Source organism: Petromyzon marinus, chromosome 48 (genome assembly GCF_048934315.1).
Source record: "Petromyzon marinus isolate PM22_M1 ecotype Great Lakes invasive population chromosome 48, UKy_Petmar_22M1.pri1.0, whole genome shotgun sequence".
Classification (NCBI taxonomy): Eukaryota; Metazoa; Chordata; class Hyperoartia; order Petromyzontiformes; family Petromyzontidae; genus Petromyzon; species Petromyzon marinus.
In genome coordinates, this window is record NC_133714.1 from 5,872,668 (window position 1) to 5,892,147 (window position 19,480).

General features: G+C 54.4%; 1 protein-coding gene across 1 annotated transcript in view; it reads left to right on the forward strand.

Annotated features, from left to right (window-relative positions):
• The window catches only part of WASHC1 (WASH complex subunit 1), a 111,897-nt gene extending 96,632 nt beyond the window's left edge, over positions 1 to 15,265 (forward strand). Inside the window, exons 9-11 of the mRNA XM_032972470.2 lie at positions 2,058 to 2,207; positions 8,390 to 8,458; positions 13,022 to 15,265. Of these exons, the coding sequence (XP_032828361.2) occupies positions 2,058 to 2,207; positions 8,390 to 8,458; positions 13,022 to 13,476 (674 nt within the window). The 3' untranslated portion in view covers positions 13,477 to 15,265. The remainder of the gene's footprint in view (positions 1 to 2,057; positions 2,208 to 8,389; positions 8,459 to 13,021) is intronic.
• The last annotated feature ends 4,215 nt before the right edge of the window (positions 15,266 to 19,480 follow it).

Consider the following 19,480-nt stretch of genomic DNA (forward strand, 5'->3'; position numbering starts at 1 on the left):
AAGCCGCCCGGCGTTGCGAGATTAGGCCATCCATCTCTGCTTGTGCAAAGCCATCAATACATCTCGTCTGGCCACAGGTTAAGGATTTATTTTTAGGAGCTAATTCCTTTTGTTTTTTTTAACCGATGACTGCAAATAAAAAATAAATGTATGTTTATAAAACTATAAGCTTTTTTTTAATCTTAGCGGGTAAGGTCCAACTGAGCTGTATAGCTCAGAAGCGACGTGGCCACAAATGATAGCTCAACAAAGTGGCTTATCACGTGGAAATGTATCGCAACCGAATGCTCTAAAACGCACGATTGTAAATGTGGAGGGGAAAAATGCAGGGCCCGGACGAAAATCTACGCCACAACTGAGAGAGAGACATGTCAACTCCAAATATACCGCAGGCGTCAATGGTCGGAATTAAACCCACGACCTCCTGTATACCACGCAAGGTATTTAACATCTCGCCACTTTTGGCGGCCCTATAATTATAACAGTAATAATTTGCAACCCTTTGAAAACTCTCCTGCTGGTTGAACGTCTACCCCAAACCGCCAACTTTTCCGATCGTGCGGATTGATCGACCGTGCTTAACCCATGCTGGTGTTAGGCTGGGGCTGCTCAAGGGAGCTAGATAAGGGACCACTTCAAATCTCACGTTGACTCTGACAGCAGCAGGGGCGCCGCGAATCGAACTCGGGTCATCGGGGTCTTGGCACGGCAGCTCTCAACCGCCGTGCGACCTCTTATCGCCCTTGAGCGATGCTATACCACACGTCTAAATTTACGATCGTTAACGGCAATTTTTGGTTGTTGTTATGAAAGTGGCATCACGAGCTCAAGCTCTGTCGATAACTTTTATCACGAGAACGTTTTGGGCCCTCGTTTGTAACCTCACGTTTATTCGCTTTGGGGCGGGGGAGAGGGGGCGGAGAAAAAACGTCCGTGTAATTTGCCCCGTTATTGACCGAAGAGCGGCAAATAAAACGATAGGTCTCGGCTCCATCTTGACCCTGGACGTCACGTGACAGAGCCTACTCTGTGCTCCACCGACGTTTCGTCCTGTCGAGGAATCGACCTGGGCCGTGCAGCGGCAAGCGATGCAGTGAGACTGCCCGGTTCCTCGGTGCTGCGTTACCCTTCCTGTTTGGTGAGAGCGCGCAGGTCTCTCTCTGTCTGTCTATCCGCTTGTCAAATATCTTTTTCTCTTCACGATTTTTGTCCCGATTGTGATGTTGCGTCGTGTCGGCAAGATGGTAAATCATCCAATGCGTGTTGCACTCGCGACGCAGTGCGACCCTTTGCGTTCGAGAACGGGCCCACAGAAGCGGATATCACAGAGCTACCCATAACAGAGGTTTTTGGGTGAGACCGCGAAGAAATATAAACGTGTCGTTAAGCCCTTCCACCAACACGACACAGCCAATTAGTAAGGTTTGTCAATTTAAAAAAAAAAACTTTCAATTAGTTACTCGTTCAGCACACCGGCGGGTTTGGCGAGTCAACCCACAACGTTTACATTTTGAGTCCCGTGATGGTTCGCCAGTAATTACAACCGGCATCATCGGGCAGACAGCCAGACCTGTGGAGAAATCCTCCTGCTTCGGCCTTTGATAATGACGCGGGCACATCGCTCGAACGGGATTAGTCTCGGCAACATCACCCCCTAAATTATAAACACTTATATATTTATATTCTTAGTTTTTTCGGTAAAGTCACGTTGAAGAGAAACAACAAAATAACAAAATATATAAAACAATAAAAAATTCTCACGACGTTTCGACCTTAACTCAAACGGTCATCACCTGATGATGACCGTTTGAGTTATTTTGTTGTTTCTCTTCAACGTGACTTTACCGAAAAAACTAAGAATATGAATTACTGCAGTCACGAAAGCTTTAAATCAAAACTTATATATTTGTTATTTTACAAGGTTAAGTTGCCCACTGATCTATGCAGCTACTTTTTCAGAAGCAACCTGGCGTTATTCACCCCGTGAGACCTGATTGACGGGGCCTGCGGGGGGCGGCGGTGGTGGGTGCTCCTCCGCTTTGTCTTCTTTGCCGCAGGGGTTCTGCAGGGCGCTCCGAGCGAGGTGGTGCAGCCCTCGGGGAACCGGGCTAACCTGCTGGAGTCGATCCGCCAGGCCGGCGGCAAGACGTCCCTGCGCAAGGTGAAGGAGCGCAAGTTCGAGAAGAAGAAGCAGAAGGAACAGTCAGGTACGACGGTGGCTCCTCCGCTGCTACTACACGAAACACGAAAGAAGTTCGAGAATGAATACGTACGTACGTACGTACACGATACCACCATTCTTGTTTCACCAGGTAAGGCCCACTGAGAGCTACGTAGCTCTTTTTCAGAATCGACCTGGCCACAAATGGCAACCCGACGAAGGGGAGTGGCTTATCAAGTGGAAATGTATCACCACCGTCGTCACCACCGTCGTCACGATCCATGGGCAGGTAGCCCGTCGGGTGTCCGCTGCACCTTTCGTCAGTTCTTTCCACTTTGCAGTGTCGTGTGCGAATACGCTCAAGCAGTGGACACATCTTTCTGGCACCGATATTTTAACAGTGCATAACAGGGGTCAGATATAGCTGCTGTGGTGGAGCTACGTTTGGGGCGGTTATTGTACTGCACTCCTTTGCACTATGGCGTCCGCCTTCACCAACCCTCGCTGACCAACGTGGTGAAGTCCGGTCGGTGAACTCCTAGCGGCGAATTGACGAGAGGTCCTGTGCACGTGCGCATTTTTGAACGATGGTGGCGCGGCTTAATGGTAATAGCGTGCGGCTGGAGAGCGATGTGATTAGAGTGCGTAACTCACGGCTGCGAGGTTGCGAGTTTAAAGTCCCGGTTTGGGGCATTGACTGGGTCCGGTGTCGCTCGGGGGATAGATTCAGTGAATTCCGCTTTGTGGGGGAGTCAATAGCGGCCGTGGTGCTGTAACTGAGATTGGCCAACGCCGTTAAGAATTTGGGGACGTCTCTGACACCGGCTGCGAGGCAGAGCCATCCGTAGGTGGGGAGGGAGAGGTGGATTGTGGGTCCCGAGACGAATCACACACCGTGTGACCCCCCCCCCCACCCCCCCCCAATGTCTTCAAACTAAACCGCAAGTATTACATTTGACACCGTGACGTCAAAGCGCAGGTGGGGTGGGGGGAAGGCCGTCAAAGCACGGAGCCCCGGGCGGTCGCCCCATTTTGCCGTGCGCCCTGGGTGGGGGTGGGGGGGGCGGCTGTGGCTGGGGGTCACGAATAGCAACAATAGTTTGCCCACACTGATTTTAACTGTCCCAGACGATTTGACTTAATGCAGAATAATATGCATAAACGGACCAAGCACAGGCACCGCTGCTGGTTTTCGTTTACAGGTACATGTTTCGTCGAGGGATTGTGGAGGAATAATAATTATTAACGTTTTTACCCAGGAAAACCACAGCGAGTCCGAAGACTGATTTTAAAGAGGGTCCTGCTACATTGGGGATGGTTGCGTGACACCAATCCCGTTGCACGTTATTCGCTATGGGAGTAAACCGGGGAACCGCGGGAGGGAGCTTGGGGGCGCCGGAGGTAACCCGGACAGAGCAGGGGAAGAACATAAAAACCTCCACACAGAGGGGGGGGGCGCTCCAGGCGGGGACTCGAACCCAGAGGCCCCCAGCTGCCTTTGAGGCACGGGCACGACCACTGCGCCACTGTCCGCCGCCCGAATGAGAACCGGTGCAACTCCGCTAACCGTACGTTGAACTTCTCTTCGCACCGCACGTAGCCAACCCGTGCTTATCGGTGGTGCGTGGGAAGGACATGGACCTCCCCCCAGGAGTTGACTCGGCCCCTAACCGTTAACCGACGTGTCCCCATAGCCACCGGAGTGGACTTCCTCTCATCTTGCCACGGATTTGACACCGCTCTTACCTTGGGCTGTCTGCACCTACGTTGGACTCCTTTCGCACCGCACGTAGCCAACCGTGCTCATCGCGGGTTCGGGGGAAGGACAACAAACTGAACACAAAAGGAGGCCCTAGAGAATCGAGTTGACCGCTCGGGCAGCGGCGGCAACGGCCGTCGCCACCCCCCACCCTGTCGCCTCTCTCCCGTCCACCATCGCTATCCGTTCTCTCTCTCCTTCCTTCCTTCCTTCGTGAGCGATTACACCCCTCAGTTGTTAGGATGTGTGCTGTCGAAGCTGGGAGGTTGTGGGAGGATGGGGGGCGGGTAGGATAGGGAAGCGGATGATGCCCCCGGAGAGGGGGGGGGGGGTGGAGGGAAGCGGGGGGGGGGGTCGGTGGGTCGATCGATGTCTTGAAAAGGTCGTGTGCGTTCAAGACGAATAATGCAACGGTATCGATCCGAGACGGTGCCATTTGCTCCCCGCTTGCTAATTGAAGCCGCCGCGATGTGTGCAAGACGCTTAACTATCGCCAGCCAGGGCCGGGAGGACAGGTGGACAGCGGGCGGCGTCTCGATGCTGTGTGCATCAATTAGAGAGAGAGGGACATGCACCGACGCAGTGCCCCGATCCACAAATGCGAAGGAGACATCACGGCGATGCACTACTCCGCTGTCTCCTGACGCGGTTATCTGGGCTTGGCCACCTGAATGTGAAATTGCTGTCGTTTGCTCTGCGTCTACACGATCAGCCGTACGAAAGAAGAAGAACAGCGAGAGAGAGAGAGATAGATAGAGAAAGTCTCGGCGTGTTCAGGCTCACGTGGTTGGTGCTGTCTCCATCCCCATGCTAACCACCCAACACTTATTTCAAGGTCTTTCATCGCAGGTGTCCATCATAGCCGCCAATCCATTGCAGCGTCACCTAGACTGTGCACATGTATGTTGAACTTCTTTCGCTCTCTACGTAACCATCCGTGCTAATCGGACGTGTGTTGGGTGGGGAAGGACAACAAACCAAACAGCACTTGTAAATAAATGAGTTTTCAATCCCGATGAGTTACAAGTGCATAACTCCAGTGGCTTGCTAATATCGGAAGGAAGAGCGTTCCAGACGGCCGCAGAAGCGCACCTGTATGCACGTTGAACTTCTTTCGCACCGTACGTAGCCAACCGTGCCAATCGGAGGTGCGCAATGCGCCCGATTTCGTCAGAGCTCGGAGGCCAAGCTAAGCAGGTTTCAGCCTGGATTGCCCTTGGATGGGCGACCACCATTTACGGCTTGCGAGAGGGGCTGCCGGGACTCGGTGGTGGGTACCAGCGTTGGCACACGCTGCAAAATCCATAGTTGGCCTGTACTTCTGTGCTCCCGCGGCTACTCTCCTCAACCCTCCCCTCCTCCCCCCCCCCACCTTCACCAACCTTCAGTTTAACCCGTAGTAGGTTTTGACAACCAATATCATCCGTAATGTAGTTTTTGTTTCGGTTAGATCGCGTAAATATATAAATTTGTCGATAAAACCCGCCACCACCCGACACAGCCAAGAGAGAACCATATCCTTTGGTTCTCTCGTTAAAAGAAAAATAACAAAAACCCTACGAAGTTGCGATCGAAACGCCGTAGTTTTTCGTTATTTTTCTTTGAACCTAACCTCGTTACTTTACGCAAAGACCCAAGGGATATGAATTCCTGCAGTCACGAGAGCTTTACGTTCAAGAACGTGGCCAATTCGTTACTAGTGCAGCACACCGGCAATCCAGGCGCAGCCCTTACTGGCAAGCCTGTCGAGGTTGACTAACCCCCACGACCCACACGGCGTGGGCACAGAGGCCGTGGATTTGCAAAAGGGCCGCGAATAGACGTCCACGCACGCGCAGAGCGCGCAATGAGTTTTTTTGTACGACTGTTAAATGATTTTGCAGCGTTGTTGCGGTGCCATTGGTATTCGGTTATTCAATTGAAGCGTCGCTTCATTCACGACGCGTTGATCGACGGCGCTGGCGCTCCGGGGGAGTCGCCGCCGTCGCGGCCGGCGCTCCCTCTGCGCCAGGCACTTCACACGAATCAAATTACGTGCCAGTTTTATTTTACGCTTATTTTGCGTTCCATAAAACGTGCGGTATGACCCCCCCCCCACCTCCCCGTCGGTTGCTCCGTGGCACGACAAATGGCTCCTGGTCCCGTCTTGTTAAGAGATTTTTTCCTAATTTGCGCGCGCTGTCTTTCGTAGAGACACGGGTGTGCGGGGGCTGGGTCAGGTATTGTTAGCAGCGATGGCACATTGCAAAAGAATAATAGTAAATCCGAGCCAACGCTGACGGAACGCACCTCCGGTTTATCGAGCGTCTGAACGCTAGGTTGCTGCCTCGATGTCGTTTGTTTGGGCACGTGTGTGTGTGTGATGGACAACAGCAGGAACATGTGAAGTGGTGTCGTGCGGGAAAAAAATGTAACGAACCGGAAAGAGTGGAAGACATGGCAGAGAACGGCTTTATGACGACGTAAGAGATTGGTGCCGGAAAGATGCGTCACGACCTGAGCATATTGGCGCATGATGGAGGAAAGTGGAAACAAATTATGAAATGTGCATTGGACACCTCCGGGACTATGTGCCCGTGGATCGTGATGATGATGATGATGATGCCGATTGTCTCTCCGGGAGAGATTCGTCTGTTACGAAGATTCCTTCAGTGACACTGCTGGCCCTTCTGCCAGCGGTGGCACGAGCAAGCCATCGCAGGGCTGCGCCTTTAACTCTTGCCTCTTCACCTCCATCGCCATGCTTGTCGGTGGCCACTGCGCCACCGCTCCGCCCCTCTCTTATTTTCTGCACCACGAGTGGCCGCTGCTACATTTATCGCAACGTAGCAAAAAAAAAATGTAATCGAACCTTGAATCTTATTAGCAACCCTGAATCAGGACAAACTCATCGAAACGCCCGGGAGAGACGGGGAGTGAATCGCTCATCTTTGCCCAACGTCATCATGATCATCGTCATCATGATCATCGTCGGCCGCGGTCGAGCCACTGCCGAATGAAGCCACCCGTCAAGCCACCGGCCGTCTCTCGCGATCCGGCAACGTAACGATCCACCCAGGACCTTCGCGCGAGCTGCTTCCATCTCTCCCATCCTCTTCCTCGGCGGACGTCCTGTACGATTTTTTTTTTTGCCAGGCCATTACGGATTAGGTGCGAAGAGCCACGCAGCGTTTTGCCTCTTGAATGTTGGCTCATTTTACTCGTGGTTTCATGCCCCCCCCCCCCCCCCCCCCCCGCAGTCTCCCTGGCCGCCTCGGCTCAGGCCAGCGAAAATCAATCTTGGCAGCCCGGGGCAGGCCCAAGCAACACGATGAACGGGGGGGGGGGGGGGGGGGGCCTTGCTCGGACTGTTGGCAAAGCGTTGACGAGGAGCACATCCCGGTCGTCGGCGTTCATTGAGCGAGATTTGCGAGTTTCACCCCGAGGGTGTCGCGGAGGAGACGTACGAGGGGTGGCCCTCGACCGATTTTAAACGTCGTCACCAACGGCGCGCGACGGTGTCGTCGTCGTGCTCGTGCGGAAGCGCGCCACCTGCGCTCAATCGCGTTGGATCCTGGCGCTGAACGCGCCCGGAGCGAGAGAGAGCGAGAGAGACAGAGCGAGAGAGAGAGAGAGAGCGAGAGCGGGAGAGAGCGGACGAGAGAGAGAGCGCAAGAGAGTGAGAGAGCGAGCAAGCGCAAGAGAGGGCGAGAGAGAGCGAGAGAGAGCGGACGAGAGAGAGAGCGCAAGAGAGTGAGCGAGAGAGAGAGAGCGACAGAGAGAGAGCGAGAGAGAGCGGGAGAGAGACAGCCGTTTGTCACCAAGCCGGGCCGCTGCTGCCGGTTGGTGGAGGTTTCTGGGTACTGCATGCGTGGCGGGTGCCATCGCCAAAATGATGGTCGTGTGCCGTGCCGGCCACCTGCAAGCATCTGGTGCTGTCTCTCTCGCTGTCTCTCTCGCTGTATGTCTCGCTGTATCCCTCGCTGTCTCTCTCGCTGTCTCTCTCGCTGTCTCTCTCGCTATTTCTCTCGCTGTCTCTCTCGCTGTCTTTCTCGCTGTCTCTCTCGCTGTATCTCTTGCTGGCTCTCTCTGTTATTTGGCAGTCACCTTATTCGAGTGGTGACCACTGCACAGGGCTCACCAACTTTTGTGTGTGCATGTCTGTCATAGGTGCTCGCTAACAGCCCCGACAATCTGTTAATGTTACACGGGGGATCTTTTATCTCTGTCTGTGTGTCCATCGGGTCTGTGGGGAACAAGTCCTGGGCCTCCCCTAGGTCGACTCTGGTGCGGTGTGTAAACATCGCCACTCAGGAAGCAAAGGAGGTCAGAAGTGGTGCTGGCCCACCAACCCCCTTCGTGTCCCGTGCCGGCCTTCATAGGTGCTCGCTGACAGCACTTGCCCCGGCAGTCTGTTAAAAGCTCTGCGGGGGGGATCTTTGTGTTTGTGTGTGGCCGTGTGTGCGTGTGCCTGCCGCGTGCGTGTGCAGCGTCCGGCGTGGCGGCAGGAGGTGACCTGATGTCCGACCTCTTTAACAAGCTCCAATTGCGTCGTAAAGGTGAGCGGGTGAGCGGGCGAGCGACGCGAGAGTTACCCTCCTCCCCAGCCAATCAGCCGGCAAACGGTGCCAAATGCAAGCGGCTCGCCGTGTTTGTGATCGGGTGGCTCAGAGGGCAGAGCCCTGAGCCAGCACGGGTGGGCCCCCTGGATTCGAATCCGGGCTTCTTCAGCCCACCGCCCGTACTTAGACGGGGTTCTCAAGTGCCGCGAGTGAGTTGGCGATTGACCGGGACCGGTGACCAGTGCGTGCGCAAAAAATCCATCGCGCCAAATTTGATACCGAGCTCAAATGGGATCGAGTCCAGCTCTCGCACACCCGCACCCCCCGATGAGCACGTATGGCTACGTACGGAGCGAAAAAAGTTCAATAATTAAGTTAGATGATTAAGACTAGCTGTTGACCAGAGGTCAAGTTGAAAGGGATTTCAGAGGCAGCTCTCTGGTATCCACTTCCGTGGACCGTTCTCTGCCCCGAAGGGGATTGTGCTGCCCTTGCCCTGCGAGAGATTCGAAATAGATTTTTCGTGTCGTGCCGTGATGCCCGGATATTTTAAAATGCCATTTTGGAGTGAACTGCTGCGTTTCCCTAACCCAACATGTCGTGGTGCGAGGGATGGATCGTGATTATACGAGATGAGAGGGGAGATGTAGGAGAGTGCGAGGAAGGGAGTAGGGTGAGGTGAGAGGGGAGAGTTATGCAGGGGGCGAGTCCAGGGGGGGGGATACTGAGAACTGTGAGTGGTGCCACCTTGAACCTAATCCCAGATTGGATTGGGAGCCAGTGGACGGGAGTGGAGTTTCGGGGTGATGTGATCTCATACTGATCATCTGTGGAAGAAAAAAAAAAAGAGCCTCATAGCTCATCGGATGCCTCTCAGCCGGAGTAAAGATTCTGACTCTGATACCGCGCCGGACGTGCCCAATTGCCGAAAGAAGAAGCCCGCGACAAACTCTGACGGCCTGCAACGATCACAAACGTCCCAACGTGCCCCCATTCACCCTTTCCCGTTCCGAGACGTCTGCAAGTCGCAGGGTGTCGGTGTCACCGTTCGCCTCCTGAACCTCGGAACGCGCGTGCGCCGCGGCGTTCATTTTATGTTGAGAGGCGTTAATTTTATTTTGAGAGGCGTAGTGTAGTGGCAGCACCGTCGTTTCCGAAGACGTTGTTCTTCACCGCAGAGAAGTGTAGCGACACGACCGAACTCGATGACAGCCGGCGCCAAACTGTGCCGCGAGTCCTCCTCCCCGTATGGCCCACGAAGCTCTTCTTCGCAGGGGTCCAGATAAACTCAACCTGAGCCTGCGCGGAAAGTCGCAGCAAAAATTCAGGACGCGAACGCCAACGCGACGAACAAACATTGGCCACGCTACGGAAAGAGAACACATTAACGTAATGGGATTTCTCAAAATTTGCCGTGCATGACTCAATTTAGAAACACGGAGATGATCGTTATTTGTTTTAAAACCCAATTCCCCGGTGACTACTCGCGCGCCGTTACAATCGCGGCTGCCACCCTGCGTTAACGGTGGCGAAGTGTTAACTTCCTCGCCTGGTATACAGGCGGTCATGGGTTCGATCTCGACCCCGACGCCTGCTGTATATTTGGTGTTGGAATGTTTCTCCCTGTGTTCGCTTGGATTTTTCTCCGGGTCCTCTGTTTTTTTTCCTCCACATTTTGAAACATGCCTTTAGTGCAGGGCTCCCCAACCCCCGGGCCGCGGACCGGTACCGGTCCGTGGCCTGTTAGGAACCGGGCCGCACAGCAGGAGGTGAGAGCGGTGAGTCCGCGCGTGGAACCCGCCCATTATTTTATTATTTACCACTTCCATCCGCGCCTCTTTCCCGCACTGCGCGCTTGTCACAGTCACAGTGTTGGTAAGCCCACAAGCTAACCCCTAGTAGCCACAATGAGTAAGCCCACAGGCTGACCCCTAGTAGCCACAATGGGTAAGCCCACAAGCTGACCCCTAGTAGCCACAATGAGTAAGCCCACAGGCTGACCCCTAGTAGCCACAATGAGTAAGCCCACAAGCTAACCCCTAGTAGCCACAATGAGTAAGCCCACAGGGTGACCCCTAGTAGCCACAATGAGTAAGCCCACAGGCTGACCCCTAGTAGTCACAATGAGTAAGCCCACAGGCTGACCCCTAGTAGCCACAATGAGTAAGCCCACAGGCTGACCCCTAGTAGCCACAATGAGTAAGCCCACAGGCTGACCCCTAGTAGCCACAATGAGTAAGCCCACAGGCTGACCCCTAGTAGCCACAATGAGTAAGCCCACAAGCTAACCCCTAGTATCCACAATGAGTAAGCCCACAAGCTCTAACCCCTAGTAGCCACAATGAGTAAGCCCACAAGCTCTAACCCCTAGTAGCCACAATGAGTAAGCCCACAAGCTAACCCCTAGTAGCCACAATGAGTAAGCCCACAAGCTGACCCCTAGTAGCCACAATAAGTAAGCCCACAAGCTAACCCCTAGTAGCCACAATGAGTAAGCCCACAGGCTAACCCCTAGTAGCCACAATGAGTAAAAAAACAAACGTCGCTGGAGAGCTTCTTTGAAAAGGGGGAAAGACCCAATGATGAACCTCCTCCCCCCGGTCCGTGAAAAAAAAATTGTCTTCCACGAAACCGGTCCCTGGTGCCAAAAAGGTTGGGGACCGCTGCTTTTTAGAGTGTGTGTTTGTGAAAATGGGCCTCCCCTATGTCAACTCCCTCTCAAATGAGCACCTGGTGCGGCGTGTGTAAACATCGCCACTGGGGAGGCAAAGGTTGCCAGAAGTAGTGCTGGCCACCCACCCCGTCGTGTGCCGTGCCAACCTTCATAGGCGTTCGCAAACAGCACTTTCCCGAAAAAGGCTGTCAAGACTACACGGGGGATCTTTCTCTCTGCGTGTGAAAATGAACGCACTCGTTAAATTGACTCCCTGCACTTTCACGCCCGATATTGGGAAGCCACTGGGAGATGTGCACTTTTAAATCTAGACTGAAAACTCATTTCTTTCGAACTGCTTTTTGTGTTTAGTTTGTTGTGCTTCCCCCGTACCTTCGATTAGCGCGGCTGGCTACGTAGGGCGCCAAAGAACTTCAACGTACGTACGCACGTAGTACGTTCGCCGCCTCTTCGCGAGCGTATTTTGTCGTTCGGAGCCATGGGCTTGGGGTGCGAGCGATCGGGAATGAGAGAACCAACCCGCCGGCATAGGGGCACCCAGAGCGCATAGCAATCCCGTCTAAATAACCTCCTCCTCGTTTTGTAAAATCCAATTGAATCTCGCATTATAATTTTATCGTCGGCACTCCGCCACGCCGTTACGGACTAATCCGCGCGCTTACATAACGGGCACTTGGCGCGCTCCGTCGCCTCCGCTCGCCGCTTTCTTATTCCCCCTACGGTGACGGCGGTGACGGCAGAAACTTTCCAGCGCGCTCGCTCACCTCATGCTTTATTCACGAGCCCTGATCACCCGCAATTCCCCCCCCCCCCCCATCGAACACCCACCCCCTTTTGTGCCAGTCCTTGCGGAGGGCGAAGCGCCTTTTCGCGTGGCAGATTGGGAACAGAACGTGGCGGTGATGCTACTGTCTCCATTTTGGTTAGTTTTTTTCGGGTGGGTGGGTGGGTGGGGGAGGGGAGGGGAGGGGGGGGGGCGGGCGACGCCGTCGTGAAGCGCTTTGAAATTGCGTGCCATGTAAGCCCGCAAACGCACGTGCTTTACCGTGAGGGCACACCGTTCCTCCCGGGCCAGCGTATAGCAGCGTTGCGGGTGTTGTTCGGTGTTCGGTGTTCGGTGTTCGGTGTTCGGTGTTCGGCCTGGGTCGTTCCAGCTGCTTCACGCCTGCCGCCTCTGTTTGTCATTCCCTTCCTCTCGAGCCTTTCCTGTGCGCACCTCCCTACGCACCCTCCTCCCGTGATCCCCACTTATCTTCCCTGCTGCCCCCCCCCCCCCCCCCCGACTTGTGCCCCATCTCCTCTCGTTTGTCGTGCCCTTTACGATCCCCCTTGACCGCCGAGCGCACCGTGGCCGTTGGCCTGCGACGCATTCGGCCCTCTCCCCGTCTGCCCCCCGCACCACTTCCACGCCGTGCTCACCCTGAGGTTCTGTGCCGCTCGTCGCCTAGAACGGTCTTCTTGTTGGGCCGCGCGGCGACATCCATTGTTGTAGCGTGCTTCAGTGGCCACGGCGACTACGCTCCCCCCCCCGCCTTCACAACACGCAGCGACCAGCCTGGTCGTGAAGTACGGTCGGATAACCCCCCCCCGACCCCCCCCAAACGACCCGCACGGCGTGGGGAGACCCCCAATCCAGAAGCGGATCGACAGCGAGCCGAGCGCGTTACCGCATCGCCCGCAGTGCCTGCAGGGCTCTACCGTTGTTCGAGCGAGCGGGGCGGAGGAGGAGGAGGAGGAGGCTCCGTCGGCCCCCTCGCCCGCACCACCGCCCCCTGAACTCGCCCGCCCTTTGCCCCCCTCCCCCCGCGCCCCCTCCCCCCGCGCCCCCTCCCCCCGCGCCCCCTCCCCCCGCGCCCCCTCCCCCCGCGCCCCCTCCCCCCGCGCAGGCATCTCGGGCTCCAAGGCGAGCGGCGGGGACGCCGCGACCGCGGGGTCGTCGTCGTCCGGGGCATTTGCCCGCATGGCCGACGCCATCCCACCCCTCCGGCCGTCGCGGGGAGCGGCAGCCCTGGCGGCGGCGGCGGTGGCGGTGAGGAGGAGGAGGACTGGGCCGACTGAGACTCCGCGGTCGACCGAGTCGGACCACCGACCGCCCCCTGCACCCCCCCCCCCCCCCCCCCCCCCCCCACCGGGATCTTGCCGGGTGATGGACAGCACGCCGGATAATCCCGCCACCTTTGGCGCCGCTTTCCTTTTTTTGCGCCGAAAGGTTTTGTCGGCTCTCGACGGCCAAAAATGTAAAGTGGAGGAGCACTTCGGTTTCCGCGCGCAGGTGGCCCCCGAGCGGGAGGTCCGCCGAGCATGCTCATTGATTTCCGATGTCTGGGAGGCCGCCGCTTAGTTTCGGGGGGGGGGGATATTGCGCCGCGCCCGCTCGTCTCGGCGCTGAGGCTTTTGACGCCGCTTTTCTCGGCCCCCGCACGGTGGCAGGTGTCGCGGAGGCGATGGGATGCCGTGGTGGGCAGAGTTGCCTGTGGACGGCGGAGATCCCGCAGCCGTGCCCCCGCGCGCGCAGTCTTACGTTTAAAGCACCCAATTGGCACTGCCGCGCTCTCCGAGCCGCGTTCGTGCCGACATCATCATCGGCATCGTCGTCATCACCGTCGTCGTCCTAATCACCGTGAGCCAATGTCTGTCCGCTGCTGGATGAAGGCCCCTCCCCATGACAGTCGGCGTGCCTCTCGCGCTCCCGCGCTGCCGCGATTCATCTCGCTCCCGCTCGGGGAGCTGATCTGATCGCACCGTCACCACGGTGGGCAGCCTCTCACAGCTGTCCTCGGCAGGTCGATGCTATATCTCTTGATTTGCGTTCGATACTGCAAGCGACCATCTCCGCGATTTGCACATGATTCAGCTCGTGTTCCATTCCTCTTTTGTCACAGTCGGTGTTTTTTTTTTTAATCTACGTCATGGCTGAAAATGCGGACCGATTTAAACAGTGGATTCTTGAGGCAGATTCATTTTCATTGGCAAATTCAGTTTGCCTATTGCACTGCAGCCTACTTTTAGTCACTGGGTTGTTTGATCATCTGGTTCTGATCCGCCTTCAACTAATTGCCCTAAGAATTTCAAATGTAGCCTCCGATGAGTCGGCCGGGCGACTCGGAGCTCAGAGCAACTCATCCGGCACAGCTGCGGTGCTGGGTTCGAATCCAGGGTTCCAGCCACCACTGGTTGGTCGTCTTAGCCCATTCACCAATGGCTGCAGAACGAAAAAAAACCCAGCACGTGTTTGTTCTGCATTTAATTGGTCTGCATTTCCAGCCCTTAAGAATTAAATACATAATACATCGGTTTTGTTGTGACGCAACCAACCTTACTCTCTGTTGCAGGGCGGTGGGGAAGTACTGCCCCCTGATGGAATTTCAGGAGCTGTCCCCGGATATAACCCCCAAAAGCACAATCGGGCTAAAATTGGGAATGCAGTACAAAAAATATAAATAATTACACGGGTGTTCGGTAATTTTCATTTTTCAAATCCATTTTGCGAGCGCACGCGCCTCCGATCAGCACCGTTGTGGTTACGTGCGGCGCTCAAGAAGTCCAACGTGCATACGTAACGTTGTGTTTTGTTTTCACACTCGTTCTTAATATGCAAATATACCGGTCAACGCAGCCCAAGCATGCTGTCATACAGGAGCGTTCACACACGGACACGCACAAAGACAAAGACCCCCCCCCCCCCCCCCCCGTATAGCCTTAACAGAGTTGTGGCAAGTGCTGTTAGCGAGCACCTATTAAGGCCGGCACGGCACACCGGGGGGTGGGTGGGCCAGCACCACGCCCGGCCGCCTTTGTCTCCCTAGTGGCGATGTTTACACACCGCACCAGGTTACTCATTTGAGGCTGAGTCGACCTAGGGGAGACCCTAGGACCGGTTCAGATAATCACCACGGGTGTTGGCCGTGCGCGGTAATCGGAACTGGTGCCACCGGTGTTCGTAGTGCACCGCGCTAACTGCAACACTGCCGATGATTGGCACACGCACGCACACCCCCGCGCACGGACGACGAGTGTCACCAGCGATCGTCACCGACACCATGATGTACTCGAACGCGATCGCAGACGCCCAATCGCCACGTTCGCACCTTCGCTGTAATTATCGAGCAATAAACGCACGTTGCGACCGACTTCATGCGCGTCAACGATTTGGAACGCTGCGCTCGTTACACGGTTTGTAAATTGTTGCTTTTATTCGTCTGCGAAGGAAGGGAGGGCCCTGAATGGGGGCGCGTTCGTGCGCGAACGCCGTTTGCGATTGCCGCAACGTAAACCATCCCCGTTCGAGGCGTTGCAAGACCTCCACGTGCAAGTTAGAAATTGACGGAATCCCAGCGTACCGGAGGGACCGGCCGCTCGTGGTTAATTCGACGAACGCCGACCTCGCCTGTAACTTTGCCCCGCTTTTGCTTGGCCGTGCCTTTGCCGAGGATCACGGGGGTGGGGAGGGGTAGTGGGGGGGGGGGGTTTGCGTGGCTCAAACTTGAAATGCCAACCGCAGTGAAGCGTTGACTTGCAAGGGGGGGGAGGGGGGGGGCGTAACATTGCAGGTAACGGATTTTCACCGTGACGTAGCCAAAATTGTGGGAGCCTTTGTTAATCCAATGTCACGTTTTGGTTGTGGGCATCCTTGAAAATCTTCAGGCGCAAACTTTCGTAGACCTTAATTCAAAAGCGATTTTTTTTTTTACCCCGCCCCACCCCCCCCTTCCCACCCCACGCGTGTGGGGGGCCCAACAATTTTCAATTTGTGGCTTTTAAATGAAAAATACTTTCCGATCTCATCCTTTGTATCCAGCACCGTCAAACATCTAAAATTATATGAAAAAATGAACAAAAAATTGAGGTTGTATTCTTTTTTACCCAATATTTGATTGAGGTTTTTCTCGGGGGACGGGGGGGGGGCTAGTAAAACTCAACCGTTTTACTGTTTGTATTTGAAAACATGATCTCATATATTGATTCAAACCCTTCAAGACCTTCATATTAAAAACGTCTCCATGCCACGATTCTAACTCAAGTCCCCAGTCGAAAATTCAATTTTTTTATTTGTCAGGCGCATGAAACGCAGACCCGACTCCACTTATGCACAGCTTCACTTCTGCATGCCTTACAGACGGACCAATATTAAACTAAACTAAAACTACGTTCTGTTTTACAAGGTAAGCCCCCCCCCCCCCACCGCCCCCGAGCTACGTGGCTCTTTTTCAGAAGCGACCTGGCCGTCGCAAACGGGAGCTCCAACAAGTGGTGGCCCAGCACATGGATAATTATCGCAGAAAAATACTCTCTCAACGCGCGTCCATTCTAAACGTGGAGGGAAAAAAAAACCCCTGGAGGATCCGGAGAAACGTCCACACGACCCCGGAGGCAACACAATCAACTCCAAATAATACAGCGGCAGGCGTCAGGGTCGGGATCGAACCCACGACCTCCTGCATACCAGACGATGGAGTTAACATCTCACCGCATCAGTCGGGAACCATCCACTATGTATAGGGAGGAGGTGGGTGGGAGTTACGTTAGTGCTTAACACACGATGTGCCACAATTCTGAACCCAGAACTGCTTCAACAGCGCATTGACGTAAATAAAAAAAATAATCTACGGCATTGCAGGCAGACTGGTCAGCAACAGCAGAAACCCGCCTTTTCCCAAAACCCCATGTTAATTCCTGCATATGGGTGGAGCGGTGCCGGAGTGATGAGCACACTGCACCATGAATGGGGAAAACCCGAGTTCGATTTCAGGCCACGGCTAAATTTGGTTCCGATATCCGAACCACTCCTGGTCCCGGTCCTGGGCCAGCCCCTGCGACCCTCACCGACGGCGTGTGGCGAAGTACGGTCAAACAGCTCCCACAACCGACACGGGAGTGCAGAGGCATTCATCCGGCAGTGGATTGACGAACGGACGATTGTAAAACGCCCTTTAGATTCGGATGAATGTTTGTCCCACGCTTTGGTTATTATTTTGACCGTTATAGACCCACTGTGGCTCGCAACGCACGGCCAGGTTGTGGATTGTTGCGTGACAGTAATTTCGTGAAGCAAGCACAGCGAAACGTTTGCGTACGCACACTGCCGATGATGGGCGTGCCGCTGGCTTGGTGTAATGGTCAGCACCGCACTGGACTTGCAAATCCAGAGGATCATCGGTTCGACTCTACCCATCTCCCGGCGTGGAAGTTGAAACTTCGGGCGAGTTTTATTAACTCGGCGGTAATACAGATGCGCACTGTAGTCGATGGAAGAGTAGGCCAATTACCCTCGAGCTCCCTCTAGTGGAGGCCAGTCCGCCAGCAGTGGAGTGAGCGAGAATTTGCAGGGCTGCGCATTTGCTTCCTTGACCATTGTAATGCCAGTGAGACAACATTGAGGGCAATAGATTAAACACACCACACTTAATTACGTAATCGTAATTGGGTGGCGTTGCATCGGCTCATGTGTCGCGCTGTGAACCTAGCCACCTGAGTTTGACTCCCGGTCACGGCTCGTGATATCTGAGTGGCAAGCGATGTCTGAGCTGGTCCTGGGCCTCATACTTTTCGAACGCTTCATCGATCCACTTGCCTGATGATGATGGCCTCTCCCATGCAAGGTCGGTCGTTGGTGCTTTTCTAACCATACTTCACCACGCTGGTCAGTGCGGATTGGTGGATAGAGATACTGAGATCAGGTTCCACTATAACTTGCCACTGATGTGTTAGCCGAGACTGTGAATCAAACTCGGTTCGCAGTGGTCATCCTCCACTTATCTCTGGCCCTTCTAGAACATCATTCGGAATTAAAATCAGGTCACCCACGACTGGCTATATCAGTGTTCTTCACCAATTTTCATGTGTGTGAGGGCCGCCACCCGTTTAAAACCATTGAGGTTGGATAGCACGATGGGAGTGTTTTCACATTTGCGTATTGTCGGGGGCCGACCTAAGGGCCACCGTTTGCCTTACAATGAAGAAACACTGTCTTTTGTATATATCCCAAAGATCCCCCGTATAGCATTAACAGACTATTGGGGCAAGGGCTGTTAGTGAGCACCCTTGAAGGCCAGTACACGAGGAATTGCGTGGCTGGCACCCCAGTGGTGATGCTTTTACACACCGCTCCAGGTACTCATTTGAGGCTGAGTCGACCTAGGCGATGCCCATGACCGGTTCAGACAATCGTCATTGGTGTTGGCCGTGAGCGGGCATCGAACCCGGGTCGCCAGGTTCGTAGCGCAACGTGCGACCCGCTACACTACCTCTCCTCCATACACACACACAGGGATTCATTCGAGTGATCATTAAATGTCAAGCCCTTAGCGTCTCTCACAAATTTCAATACACGCGCTAAATATTTGAACATTACGCGCATTGCACACTTCGTCCGGCCGTCAGGCCAGTGGCGATTTTTTCTGCAAACATTCTGTTGCTTCTTAAGCCGAGATCATCAATTGTTTTTGTTTTACATCTCGGGGTTTGATGAGTGCTGGATTAAGCTAGTGCGGGGCCCGTAGCCTATGTTATAAATGGGCCTTACATTAAAAATGCAAATATTAAAACACAAATGTTTTACTTGCACAGTAAAGTAATTGTATTTTTTTTTACTTGCTATACAGCCAGATAATGACAAATCGCTAACCTTAAACACCCAGTCGTTCATAAAAGTTGAAGGCGGTATAGTGCTATCGTAATAGAGCAAGTGCAGAATCACTGAACCGGTATTGATAGCTTGAAAGCATTTAGCGCGGGGCCCTTGAAAGTGCGGGGTCCGTAGCTACTACACATGTAGCTACGAGGATAATCCACCATTATTTTATGTCACTTTCACGGGCGTTTTGACACGATCCCAGTCGGAGTGGTGCGGGGTGGGGGGTTACGTAAGGCTACTGCGGTAGTGGTGGTGGAGGCGGGTGGGTGGGGGGGCACACGATTTAATTGCTTTACCCAGGTGGCCCAGTTTTTAACAAATGCCTCGTCTCTTAAGGGAGTGCTTAATCTCAGCCGGAACGGCTCCGGAGTGCCGTTCCAAGAATTGATTTGGCACGCCACGCCATCTCAATCTCGCCTCATTGTTTGCTGCTGCTGCCGTTGTTGTTGTTGTCCTCATTGTACCCCGATACTCCGATGAATCTGTTTACAGCAGCTCAACAATTGCAGCCCGCCAGGAGGTCGCGCTTTCAATTGGGAATCGTCAATCCATCGCAACTCTGCCCTCGACAGGACTCGATTCACGGTGCAATAATATAGTATCAATAGGCGTGCCTTGTTCACTATAATCATCTTGTTGGTTCTTTCGGTAAAGTCACGTAGAATGGAAATAAAATAATAAACATTTAAACATAATAAAATCAAATTCTCAC